Source organism: Eriocheir sinensis, chromosome 31 (genome assembly GCF_024679095.1).
Source record: "Eriocheir sinensis breed Jianghai 21 chromosome 31, ASM2467909v1, whole genome shotgun sequence".
Classification (NCBI taxonomy): Eukaryota; Metazoa; Arthropoda; class Malacostraca; order Decapoda; family Varunidae; genus Eriocheir; species Eriocheir sinensis.
The window spans coordinates 4,878,245-4,891,618 of record NC_066539.1 but is presented as its reverse complement, the minus strand read 5'-3'; the positions used below and the strand labels follow the sequence as shown (position 1 = coordinate 4,891,618).

Genomic DNA, 13,374 nt, shown 5'->3' with positions numbered 1-13,374 from the left:
AGATGTGGCCTGCTTATGGATGCTCGCTCTGGGTCTTGTTCGTTTCTCTCTCTCTCTCTCTCTCTCTCTCTCTCTCTCTCTCTCTCTCTCTCTCTCTCTCTCTCTCTCTCTCTCTCTCTCTCTCTCTCTCTCTCTCTCTCTCTCTCTCTCTCTCTCTCTCTCTCTCTCTCTCTCTCTCTCTCACCTGTCCGCAGCTCATCCCGTCGTAATGATGCAACAGGTACTGAAAGGTAAAAAAAATAATTAAACATTCATTAGAAAACGGATAAAGTTTGCCGAGAAAAGACACTGGAAGTTAAAAGTGTTTCGATTAGTTTCCTTCCTCTCCTAAATCTTAAACTTTTACGCATATATGATGAAATAGATGGCCAAGAAATAATGTGAAAAAAATCAGTCTACACTTTCCTCCAGCAATTTCTGAACGGTCTGCGCTCTTCCAGAAAAAAATAAGTTGTTCCCATTTATTGTAATCTTTAGTTTTTTCGTTTTATCGTGTCTCGTACCTTACCGTGTGGCTGGGAGTCGTAAATACTAAGCAAGATAGCAATAAAGAAGCTTCTACTCTCTCCCTCCAGCGATGCCTGAAATATTCGCATTTAAACCTCAAATATGTGGGTGCTTTAAATCCCTCCGTCTTTGGTTCGTTTTCTGTCGAGCAAAATATTAATAACTTGCTCGTTGTATCTCTCTCCCCTCCAGCGATGCGTAAAAGATACACATTGTCAGAAAATACGTAAGTGCTTCAAATACTTTCCTCTTTAATTAGTTTTGCGTTGAGTAAAATAAATATACACTGTTTGAAGTCTCTCTCTCTCCCCTCCAGTGATACTTAAAAGATACACACTGAGACAAAATAGACCGTCGACATATTTATTCTCCGTTGATAGTTTCCTTCCTGTCTCATTATTATTTTCAAGACGCGCTGTAAATTTTCCTAAAATGACCAGGGGGATAAAACCTGATGCTCCTCTCGCGCCATTAATCTCTGTCTCCAGGATATACTGTGAAAGTGGAAAGTCTAATCAAGTACTTTTTTTCTTTCCTATCTGTCTACCACGATGAATCTTCTTGCAATCAAAAGGATCAGAAATATAAAACCTGATGATCTGCCATTTGCCTCTTGAGCCTGACTGAGCATTTTAATTTCCTCCTTTTTTTGTTCTCTTATTTATCGACCGTGCAATGAGGATTTATCTTGAAGGAAATGAGGAATAATAAATATTTGATTTCCCTCACAACCTTTAAAAATATTCTTCTATCTATCAACATTAAGCGGAGAGTAAAGAAGGAAAATGATGAGAAAGAAGTGGGGATGGATAGGGTTTGCTTATCCGTTCAGGTGATGTATCGTCACCTTCGTAAACAAACTGCTTAAGCCATTATTTTCTACTTTACAGGAAATCAGAAAAGAACTGTCATTATCTTATTTGACTTAAGATTTAGGCAGAAATGAAAAGGTCAATTCTAGAACACTCAAACCCTGAATGGCGAAGGCAACTATACAAAAATGGGCGTCACATGATGAAAAATTGATGTAAACAAAAACCTGGAAATCACTGAAAAATGCCTTAGGTAATTATTTTATGAGGGTGACGATATGCTTGAAAATGTTGCTTCATAAAGTCCTCCATGTCCTTTTCTAAAACGTATTTGCTCCTGTCTTTTCCTTCAAATCAATCTACCATGTTGTGGGGATTTATCTTGCAGGAAAAAAAGACGAATGAAGGCTAGTTTTTTTCTTTCAGTCCGTTTACGTTGTTACTTGATACGGTCTCAGAAAGTCTCTCCGTAGCCTTTCCTAACAAGTAATTCATCGTATCCTTACTCTCCTATCTGTCAGGCATGCAGGGAGGACTTGACTTGAAAGGATAAGACGTAAGGATGGACTGTTTATCCTCTCCCCCGGTTTAGACTTGAGGATATCGTACCAGAGTGTCCCCTTGTCGTTCTTTCCGGCCAGTGCATTTCGTTTACCAAGTTTTGATGTCGCGTATAAGTTTAAGGATTACGTTGGGCGACTTGGCAGACGAAGTTGTTATCTGGGAGCCGCGAGCGAGTGGCGAGCCTGGGAAAGTAAGTCCAGGAAACAACCCGGAAAGTGAAGCATTTACAGAAACGTGCAGAGAGCCATTGCGAGAGAACATAAAGTGAACAAAGATTAACCCTTGAAAATTGAAAACGAAGACTAGAAAACGGGGAAGTTATAACAAAATGGCAAGGAAAAGAAACCGTGCCCAAAATAATAGTTACGTAAAGCATGGATATTGTTACGAAGGAATATAAGCTTACGAAATGAGCTAGAAAAGGGTAAAGAGAGAGAGAGAGAGAGAGAGAGAGAGAGAGAGAGAGAGAGAGAGAGAGAGAGAGAGAGAGAGAGAGAGAGAGAGAGAGAGAGAGAGAGAGAGAGAGAGAATAAGAACAGCATGTACGACTTAAAGAACCAAAGTATGATGAAAAGAAAGACATAAAACACAATAAAACCAAAAAAGTAAGAAAATGCTAGAGAGAGAGAGAGAGAGAGAGAGAGAGAGAGAGAGAGAGAGAGAGAGAGAGAGAGAGAGAGAGAGAGAGAGAGAGAGAGAGAGAGAGAGAGAGAGAGAGAGAGCAGAGGATGATGGAAATTTGATGATATGCAAAGCCAGTAGAGGCAGAGGAAAGAGTATCACCGTTGGAAAGGCAGAAGAGGGCGGAAGAATAAACAAAGTCGAAAAGGAAAAAATATAAAACCGATAAAGAAATATTAATAAAGAAAAGGAAATGAAAGCTCGGTAGGGGAAATTATGGAAGGCATGAACGTAAGACAGCTCACGAAGAAGACCACAAAGGACTCGACGTTTAAATCAGGGACACTGTGATATATGTCTGAGCTAAAATTATAAGGAGAAGTAATGGGAGTGCTTCCGTAAGTTGAATGACACATGATGAGGGAAGATGGTATTAAATTACGGAGAGAAAGATTATAGACAAAAAAAGTATTACTGGTATAAGGGTAATAGAGATTGGGGATTAATTACAAAAGATTACGTTACCGCTGCTTAAAAGGAGAAGTGATGGGAGTGCTTCCGTAAGTTGAACGACAGATGATGAGGGAAGATGATATTAAATTACGGAGAGAAAGATTATAGACAAAAAAAGTATTACGGGTATATGAGTAATAGATATTGGGAATTAATTACAAAATATTACGTTACCGCTGCAGTGAAAAATAATATGATGAGGGAAGATATTAACTTGCGGAAAGAAAAAGATAATGAGTGATATTGTTTTGGAGGAGGGAGACAGTATAATATGTGCGGAAGAAGGAGTTGCAATCCTTAAGCTGAAAAAAGCAATGAAGAGGGTGGGAAAAATTATTATAAATCAACTCAAAAGAAATGGAAAATTAAAATGTAATTAAGTTAGAGGAGAAAGAGAGGAGAAGGAGTTCCATCGTTTAAAATTAAGAAGAGGAAGGAAGAAGATGATTAAGAGAAGAAGGAGAGAAGTTGCATCGTTTCAAATTAAGAAGAGGTAGAATGATAAAAGAGAAGGGGGAGAGGAGAAGGAGTTCCATCGTTTTAAATTAAGAAGAGGAAGGAAGAAGATGATTAAGAGAAGAAGGAGAGAAGTTGCATCGTTTCAAATTAAGAAGAGGTAGAATGATAAAAGAGAAGGAGGAGAGGAGAAGGAGTTCCATCGTTTAAAATTAAGAAGAGGAAGGAAGAAGATGATTAAGAGAAGAAGGAGAGAAGTTGCATCGTTTCAAATTAAGAAGAGGAAGAAAGATGATAAACAGAAGGAGGAGAAGAGAAGGAGTTCCATAGTTTTAAATTAAGAAGAGGAAGGACGAAGAAGATAAACAGAAGGAGGAGAAGAGAAGGAGATCCATCGTTTTAAATTAAGAAGAGGAAGGACGAAGAAGATAAACAGAAGGAGGAGAAGAGAAGGAGTTCCATCGTTTTAAATTAAGAAGAGGAAGGACGAAGAAGATAAACAGAAGGAGGAGAAGAGAAGAAGCACTATCGTTTTAAATTAAGAAGAGGAAGGACGAAGAAGATAAACAGAAGGAGGAGAAGAGAAGGAGTTCCATAGTTTTAAATTAAGAAGAGGAAGGACGAAGAAGATAAACAGAAGGAGGAGAAGAGAAGGAGTTCCATAGTTTTAAATTAAGAAGAGGAAGGACGAAGATGATAAAGAGAAGTAGGAGAGGAGAAGAAGCGCCATCGTTTTAAATTAAGAAGAGGAAGGACGAAGAAGATAAACAGAAGGAGGATAAGAGAAGAAGCGCTATCGTTTTAAATTAAGATGATAATAGACTGCAAAGAAAATTATGCCGAACCAATTTAGTGTTGGTGATAAGTGTTTGGGGCGAGGAAGAGGAGAGGAGAGGAAAGAGGTGTGTTAAAGAAAGCGTTTTAAAAGAGCAATATAACAGAGGAAAGGAGACTGTTAGGAGTACAATAAAAATGAGGGATGGAGTGTGTCAAAAAAAGTGCCTTGAGATTGGTGTGTTATGCAGTGTGTTTGGGGAAGCATGTTAAGAAAGAAAGGATTGGTATGGGAAGTAAAATGTGTTAGAAAATTAGGAAGACGAAGGTAATGTGAGGAAAGGAGTGTCAAAACGTTTGTTGAATGGTAGTGTGTTCTGGAGTTTGATAAATGGTAGTGTGTTATGCAGTGTGTTTAGGGCAGCATGTTAAGAAAGAAAGGATTGGTATGGGAAGTAAAATGTGTTAGAAAATTAGGAAGACGAGGGTAATGTGAGGAAAGGAGTGTCAAAACATTTGTTGAATGGTAGTGTGTTCTGGAGTTTGATCAATGGTAGGTTGTTGTGCAGTGTGTTTGGGGAAGCATGTTAAGAAAGAAAGGTTTGGTATGGGAAGTAAAATGCCTTAGAAAATTAGGAAGACGAGGGTAATGTGAGGAAAGGAGTGTCAAAACGTTTTTTGAATGGTAGTGTGTGCTGGAATGTGTTTAGAGAAGCATGTTATTAAGGAAGCAAAAATGAGTTGTCTCAGAAGATAAAAAAAAAAAAGAGTAGGATAATAATATTCGGGAAGGAGTATAAGAAGAAAAAGTGTTAAGATTAGTATGTTAAGTCATAGTATGTTATGGAATGTTTTTAGAGAAGCTTGTTGGGAGAGTGATAAGAAGGGGAACGAAAATGAGCGCCTTAGAGAGTTTATAAGAAGATGAGGGTGATAAATATGACGGAAGTAGTGTGTAAAAGGAGTGCGTACAAATTAATGTTAAGTTGAAGTGTGTAATGAAGTGTAATTGGAGAAGCGTATTGAGAAAAAAATAATAAGTGAAGAAAGGAAAATGAGTGTGTTGCAATATGAAGAAGAGGATAGTAATCATACGAGTGAAAGAGTGTAGAGAAAAGTGTATTATGGAGTGCCTTTAAAAAATCATATTAAGAAAGCAATAAGAAAAATAATAATAAGTGAAGAAAGGAAAATGAATGTTGCAAAATGAAGAAGATAATAATAATACGAGTGAAAGAGTGTTGAGAAAAGAGTATTATGGAGTGTCTTTAAAGAATCATGTCAAGAAAGCAATAAGCAGAGCAAGGAAAATGAGAGTGCTAGAAGACGAAGAAGAAGAGGAGGAAGGTAATAATGAGGGAAAAAAGTGTGTATATAAGTATTAGACGCAATATCTTAATTAAGTACGATTACAGAATGTGCTGGATGTGTTTAAGTTAGAAGCAATATCTTAATTAAGCACGATTACAGAATGTGCTGGATGTGTTTAAGTTAGAAGCAATATCTTAATTAAGCACGATTACAGAATGTGCTGGATGTGTTTAAGTTAGAAGCAATATCTTAATTAAGCACGATTACAGAATGTGCTGGATGTGTTTAAGTTAGAAGCAATATCTTAATTAAGCACGATTACAGAATGTGCTGGATGTGTTTAAGTTAGAAGCAATATCTTAATTAAGCACGATTACAGAATGTGCTGGATGTGTTTAAGTTAGAAGCAATATCTTAATTAAGCACGATTACAGAATGTGCTGGATGTGTTTAAGTTAGAAGCAATATCTTAATTAAGCACGATTACAGAATGTGCTGGATGTGGTTTAAGAAGAAAATATAAGAAAGTCATCATCTGAGAAAGAAAATAAGTGCATTAGAAGATAAAGAAAAAAATGTTGTTGTCTCGTAGCTCTGTGTACCATCCCAGAAAAGTTATTAGACAGGAAGAATTTCTCGTAAAGCTAAATTGGTGGTAGTCGGGCAGAAACTATCCCAGGAATGTATGGCTGGCGTGAGACTGTAAGGTAAGAGAAGGGAGGCAGTGGAAGAGGATGTGAGAGAAAGAAGTGAAAGGAAATGACTAGAAAGGGCGGAGTGGAGAGTCGGAACAGGAAGGAATGTATCGGTATGGAGAAAGGGAAATGGAACGGGAGGAGAGGAAGACAGGGATAAAAAGGAAAAAGTGCAGAGTAATGGAAAAGGACATAGGAGGAAAATGGGAAGAGCCGGAAAGCGCGAAACAGCAGGCAAAAAGAAGGGAAATGAGTATAAAAAGGAAGAAGTGCAAGGAGGATAATGAGAAGAGGAGAAAGGAATGGAAATCGAAAGAACCTTGAAAGTAATGCAAGAGGAGAAGGGAGGAGAAATGGAAGAGGCCGGAAAGCGCGAAACAGCAGGCAAAAAGAAGGGAAAGGAGTGTAAGAAGGAAGAAGTGCAAGGAGAATAATAGAAGAGAAAAAAGGAATGGAAATGGAAAGAACCTTGAAAGTAATGCAAGGGGAGAAGGGAGGAGAGATGGAAGAGGCCGGAAAGCGCGAAACAGCAGGCAAAAAGAAGGGAAAGGAGTGTAAGAAGGAAGAAGTGCAAGGAGAATAATAGGAATAATAGCAGAGAAGAAAGGAATGGAAATCGAAAGAACCTTGAAAGTAATGCAAGAGGAGAAGGGAGGAGAAATGGAAACAGCCGGAAAGCGCGAAACAGCAGGCAAAAGGAAGCGTTCTATAATGATGCTGCCAACTTTAGTGACTTAACCGGGTCATTGGCCACCACTGACCTACGGAACTTACCAAACCACTTAATAGGAGACGTGCGCGGCCGTTCGCTTTACCCCCGTCTGTCAAGTGATCAATACTGTCTTCTGTTTCTCTTGCCCGTTTCTTTTGACGTACGGAATTATCTGCTTCGCGCTGATCTTGGCTTCGCGCGCTACTCTTATTACGAAGCCCCGTTAATTGTGTTGCATACGGGCTCGATAAGTTCTGAGGCGGTGCCGGTTCAGGTTACGGGCTTTGTCGTGGCGCCATCTTTCATCACGATAAGAACATAAGAACATAAGAACGTAAGGAGTCTGCAAGAGGCCGGTTGGCCTATACAAGGCAGCTCCTGTACACTCAACCCCACCTTACCTCACCATCCATGGCTTTATCTAACCTCTTCTTGAATGTATCTATGGTATTGGCACCCACAACATGGCTCCCAAGCCTGTTCCATTCGTCCACCACTCTATTAGTGAACCAATTCTTGCCTATGTCTTTGTTGAATCTGAATTTGTCTAACTTAAAACCATTGCCACGCGTCCTACCTGGCTCTTTCACTCTCAAAATTTTATTGACATCCCCTTTATTAAATCCCTTCATCCATTTATAAACTTCGATCAAGTCTCCTCGCACCCTTCGCCTTTCTAGAGAGTGTAGATTTAACTGCTTTAGCCTGTCTTCATAAGGCAAGTTCCTCACTCCCTGAATCATCTTCGTCATCCTCCTCTGTACAGATTCTAACATCTTGATATCCATTCTATAATAGGGGGACCAGAACTGAACTGCATAATCGAGATGAGGTCGAACTAGTGCTAAGTAAAGTTTGAGGATGACTTCAGCGCTCTTATTGCTCACGCTCCTTGAGATGAAACCTAGTACTCTGTTTGCCCGATTTTTAGCCTGAATGCATTGAGCCCTAGGACGGAGGTCAGCGCTCACTAGGACTCCTAAGTCTCTCTCCCGCCCAGACCTGCTTAGAGGAGTGTCATTTAAGGAGTAATTGTGTAAGGGGTTATTCCTACCTACACTCAAAATGCTACACTTTCCGACATTGAATTCCATCTGCCACTTCCTCGCCCAATCATATAGTCTGTCAAGCTCATCCTGGAGAACGGTAGCGTCGCTGTCTGATTGGATTACTCTACCGATCTTGGTATCATCTGCGAACTTACTGACATCGCTACTGATTCCTGTGTCCAAGTCATTGATGTAAATAATAAAAAGCAGAGGACCCAGCACCGACCCCTGTGGGACTCCACTCGTAACACTGCCCCATTCAGATTTCCTACCATTGATTTGCACTCTCTGCTTCCTACCACTAAGGAGGAGGAGGAGAAGGAGGCGGAAGATGAAGAGGAAGAACAGGAAGAAGAAGAAGAACAAGAACAAGATGAACAAGAATAAGAAGAAGAAGAGATGGGAAAAGAATAAAGTGAAAAAGAAATGAGGGTTAAAAGAGGAAAGGAAAAAGAGGAAAGAGAAAAAGAGGAAAGGGAAAAAGAAGAAAGGGAAAAAGAGGAAGGGAAAAAAGAAGGGGAAGAAGACGAAGAAAAAGAAGTGGAAAAAAGAAGAGGAAGAAAATGAAGAAAAAAAGGAAGAAGAGGAGGAGGAGGAGGAGGAAGAGGAGGCAGCGGCGGCGACTTACCTGTACAACAATGGGATGTCGACACACAACTCCCGTAACTTGGGCCGCGCAGGTGTCGTTACACGGCTCCACTGCGCCACTGGAGGAGGAAGAGGAGAGGGAAGAGGAGGGAAGAAGAGAGAGAAGCAATTATTATTAAAAATATAATCTAAGAAAAAAAGAGGTAAGGGAGAATGAGGCGAAAGTGGTGGGAAGGAAAATAAAAAACGAGAAGTAAGAGAAAGTTACAGAAAGCGAAGAGGAGGAAGAGGAAAAGGAAAAAAGAAAGAAGAGAAACGGGTAGCAGCAACATACTAATTAAAGGAAGAGGAGAAGGAGGAAGAGGAGGAGGGGAAGGAGGAATATGTAGTAACGAGAACAATACTAGAAGCGGAGAGAGAGAAGGAAGAAAATTAAGAGCAGGAAGATGAGGAAGAAAAAGAGGAAGAGGGGAAAGAAGAATTAAGGAGGAAGATGAGCAAGAGGAAGAGGAAGAAGAAGAGGAATAAGAACGTTGTATCTCTCGACAGTCCAGTAATGTAGCCGAGCAGACGAGACATCAGGAGAAGGGAGAACATACTAATTAAAGGAAGAGGAGGAGAAGGAGGAGGTGGGAGGAGGAAAAGGAAGAAGAAGAGGAGGAAGGAGGAATAGTAACGAGGACAATACTAGAAACGGAGAAAGAGAAGGAAGAAAATTAAGAACAGGAAGAGGAGGAAGAAGAGGAAGAAAAAGAAGAATTAAGGAGGAAGAAGAGCAAGAGGAAGAGGAGGAAGAAGAAGAGGAAGAAGAACGTTGTATTTTTAGACAGTCCAGTAATGTAGCCGAGCGGACGAGACAAATCAGGAGAAGGGAGAGATTACAAGGAACAGGAAGATGAGGAGGAGGATGAAGAGAAGAAGAGGAAGTAGGGAAAGGGGTGGAAGAAGAGGGATGTGGACGGGAGAAAAGGAGAAGAAAAGGAGAAGTGATAGTAAGCTGTGCAAGGAGATGAAGAGGATACTGAGGATAAAAGGAAGAGAAAGAGAAGGGGGAGGAGAACAGGAGAAGAAGATCGAGGATAACGTAGAATAAATGGGAAGGAAACCGAGAAATGAGAAAATGGAGGAGGTGAAGGAGAAGGAAATGTAAACTAAGGAAGAGGAATATATAGAGGAGAAGGAACAGCACAAGGAATACGATGAAACAGATGGTAAGAAGAGGGAAAGGGAATTTAGGTGGACTGGCAGTAATGAAAGGAAAAGGAAGAAAATAAAAGATTGGAAGTAGCTTAAGGAGGAGGCGGGTGAGGATTAGGAGGAGGCTAGATGTTCCAGAGAGTAAGAGGAGTAGGAGGAGGATAGATGGCTCAAAGATAAGACTCGAGAACGTTGAAAAAGATGATTGGTAGTGGGAATATTGCAGGGATTAGATAGATGGGGGAGGTTTCTGGTTATCTCACTCATTCTGTCTATCTGTACCTATCAATCTATCTATCTGTCTATCTGTGTATCTATCCATCTATATATCTATCAGTGGGATGCTTTCTTTCGTTTATTTATATCTCATGACTAATAAAGAAAAGCTCTTGGTAGTCTATTCTAAATTTTCCCTTTCTTCTTTTCCTGCATTTCATTATTTCTGGGTCCATGTTTAGCTTTTCTTAGTAGGGAAGCGCTTGTTATCTTCCTCTCAACTCCTATGGTTTTAGATCGTCGGTGCAAGCTGCCTCCCTCGGTACTGTATTTGCTACGATAAATTGCTCCCCAACTGTATAAGGATGGGAAAAGTGGGGTATAAAAACTTGCTGCTTATGTCGCTAATAAATATGTTTGTGCAGATGGTGTTCGGAAAAATATTATATAAGTTATTGTTTTTTATCAGCCTTTTCTTATTTGTTCCTGCTCACATAATTTCCTTTTTTGCTGAGAGAGGAAGAAATTAATCACTGAAATAAATATATGGATAAATAAATAAATCGTTACTCGTCCAAATACTAATAATATGTAAATTGCTTTTCGTCCTTTTAACTTTGTCTCGCGTGTGTTATCTTACTGGAATATATATTTTTTTCATTTCATTCTACAGTTGGCGGTAAATTAGGGACTCAGTATGACCGAATTATTACTCATATATTTAACTCATGAACAAGGAAAACTCGGCACTCTCCAGTAAGATATAGCTCGGGAAAGACGAAATATATAAAACAAAAGAGGATCAATCAGCGCACCATCCAGTTCATGATATTAATGGCGGATGAAAGCGATCGTCTCTCAGCCTTTCGCTTTATTCCCTTTCCCCGGATATTTGGTTTCTATTTTAGGAGAGGATTAAATTCAAACTCTGACGTGGAAATAGAAAAAGGTATTATTGGTGAGGGGATGATCGAGAGCAGTTTCTATATTGGTTGACAGTGGGTGTGTGGTATATATATTTTTTTGGAGGTATTGAATCGCTTCCTGGATTTAAACTGAACCCTTCATATTTTTTTTATTATGGTTCTGACGATTTACTGGGATCTTTTTATGAAATCTAGACACCTTCCCACCTACCCCGACACAAGTTCCTACTCATCCATCTACTAATCTACCTTCTGCAGCCACTCAATCATCTGCCCACCCCACTCACCCCTGTTTTAATGTATTTCTTATCTATCATGAAGGTTTGCATAGGTGGTTAGAACGCAGCTGAGTTACGCATTATAGACTACGGTGATGGGTATTAAATGTAGGTGGCTTGTTAACTATTGATTGGTTTGTGGGTAGATAATATTTGATGCATTATCATTCTTTATCTTATCTATCATTATGGCTTGGACAGGTAGTTAAGACAGTTTGAGTTACGTATTATGGTTAAACTATTACATGTACCCCCCCCCCCCCACATCCACTTAGCACCAACTTCACCGGCTGTAAACCTTCCATATCACCCTATTATAACCCACCCATTACTTCATTCATCCGTCAACCACACCTACTTTCCACTCATTCATCCAAGCACCTTATCCACACACTCACTTTCTCATCCACAAACTGCCCCACTTTCGCCCATCCATCCTTCCAAATATATCCTATCCACCCAGCCAGATATTTTAAACACAAGAACATGATGACATAAGGGGTCGTATCATAAGACATTTCGCTTCCCAAGAACACATATTTGACAAGGCTTTCGTAGGAGCTGTGGGTATTTCCAGGAGTAGTTTTATCACCCTGGTGGTAGTCTGACCCTTCCTCTGTAACGTGAAGCTAAAGAAACACTCATTAGAACCTGACTGACCCCCTCTTTGACCTTTAGAAATAGCTGATGTGAGAAGTGAAAGTGTCTTCTAATACCAACCAAGAAGTCATTATGCAAACAGAGATCTGAACTCACTGGGACACTAAAACCTCTCTCATACCTAAGCCACCTTAAGGGAGGATAATTCAAGAGAAATTGTCTAAGGGGTTATTTCATCCTACACTCAGAATACAACACTTGCTGGCATCGAACTCTTCTCCAGCTGCCGTTACATCGACCAGTCATACATTCTGCCAACGTCGCCCTGCAAACGCTGAGCATCTTGTGACTAAAAATTCCCCCCCTTCCCCCCCCCCCCCCCCCACACACACACACACACCTGGTCCTGAGTGCGTCGAATGTGTCCTGGCAGAGCTTTGGATGATCGAGAGACAGATAACAAACATCAATCTGGAACGAGAGAACGACGGGTGAGCGACCGAGAGAGAGAGAGAGAGAGAGAGAGAGAGAGAGAGAGAGAGAGAGAGAGAGAGAGAGAGAGAGAGAGAGAGAGAGAGAGAGAGAGAGAGAGAGAGAGAGAGAGAGAGAGAGAGAGAGGAGTAAGAAGGTAAGAGATAAAAATAAAAAGAAAAGTGAGAGAGAGAGAGAGAGAGAGAGAGAGAGAGAGAGAGAGAGAGAGAGAGAGAGAGAGAGAGAGAGAGAGAGAGAGAGAGAGAGAGAGAGAGAGAGAGAGAGAGAGAGAACACAAAGGCGCAGTAATGCATTTAATTAGTCTGTCCGCGTTTGTTGCTCTAAATAAAAAGATTACCGCTGAAAATAATGGAGAAAAAACTTAATTCAAATCGAGAAATTAATTTATAACTCACTGATGTACAAAGAAGGGGCCTTAGGTACGAGGGGCAATTAGGGGATAAAAGTAAAATAAAACATTATTGCGATTTATAAAAGCGTGTGTGTGGGTAGAAAAAAAAGAATATATCGTGGTTTGAACATTTTGTGTGAAGACGCAGATTAAAAAAGTATCACGATTTGAATTGCTTCTCTACAAAAGCGTCATCGGTGTGCGAATTCCTTTAATTTACTATACTGTTAAGGAATAATGTAACTCTCTCTCTCTCTCTCTCTGAAAAAAAAATATATAGTACTGAATATATGATTAATATTATGCTTTCAGCCCTATTAGCTAACTTAAAATCAACATATATTGTGACTATCATAGCTTCCGTGTGTGTGTGTGTGTGTGTGTGTGTGTGTGTGTGTGTGTGTGTGTGTGTGTGTGTGTGTGAGAGAGTGTAATAATGTGTGTGTGTAATAATAATAATAATAATAATAATAATAATAATAATAATAATAATAATAGGTTTATTAAAGTATGGCAGCCGTTTGGCTGAAAATATACAAATTAGAAATACAATAAACTATAATACTAAATAGGATACACTAGAGGGGGGAGGGGAGGGTTGGAGGTGGTTTAAGAGAGCTAAAAGTAGAGACAAAAGGGGAAGGGAGGGTGGTGTAATGGGAGCACTGGGAG

The 13,374-nt window shown here is 39.9% G+C and overlaps 2 protein-coding genes across 18 annotated transcripts in view; one reads left to right on the top strand and one right to left on the bottom strand.

Moving 5' to 3' along the window:
- LOC127005836 (glycine receptor subunit alpha-4-like) overlaps window positions 1-13,374 on the top strand; it is a 148,683-nt gene that overhangs the window by 78,849 nt on the left and 56,460 nt on the right. The gene's annotated exons all lie outside the window — the stretch shown is intronic.
- LOC127005839 (uncharacterized) overlaps window positions 1-13,374 on the bottom strand; it is a 29,162-nt gene that overhangs the window by 6,909 nt on the left and 8,879 nt on the right. For all 3 annotated transcript variants that reach the window (XM_050875027.1, XM_050875028.1, XM_050875026.1), the window contains exons 4-6: window positions 12,220-12,290; window positions 8,643-8,721; window positions 185-223 (exon numbers count right to left, since the gene is read on the bottom strand). In XM_050875027.1, coding sequence (XP_050730984.1) covers window positions 185-223; window positions 8,643-8,721; window positions 12,220-12,290 — 189 coding nt within the window. The remainder of the gene's footprint in view (window positions 1-184; window positions 224-8,642; window positions 8,722-12,219; window positions 12,291-13,374) is intronic.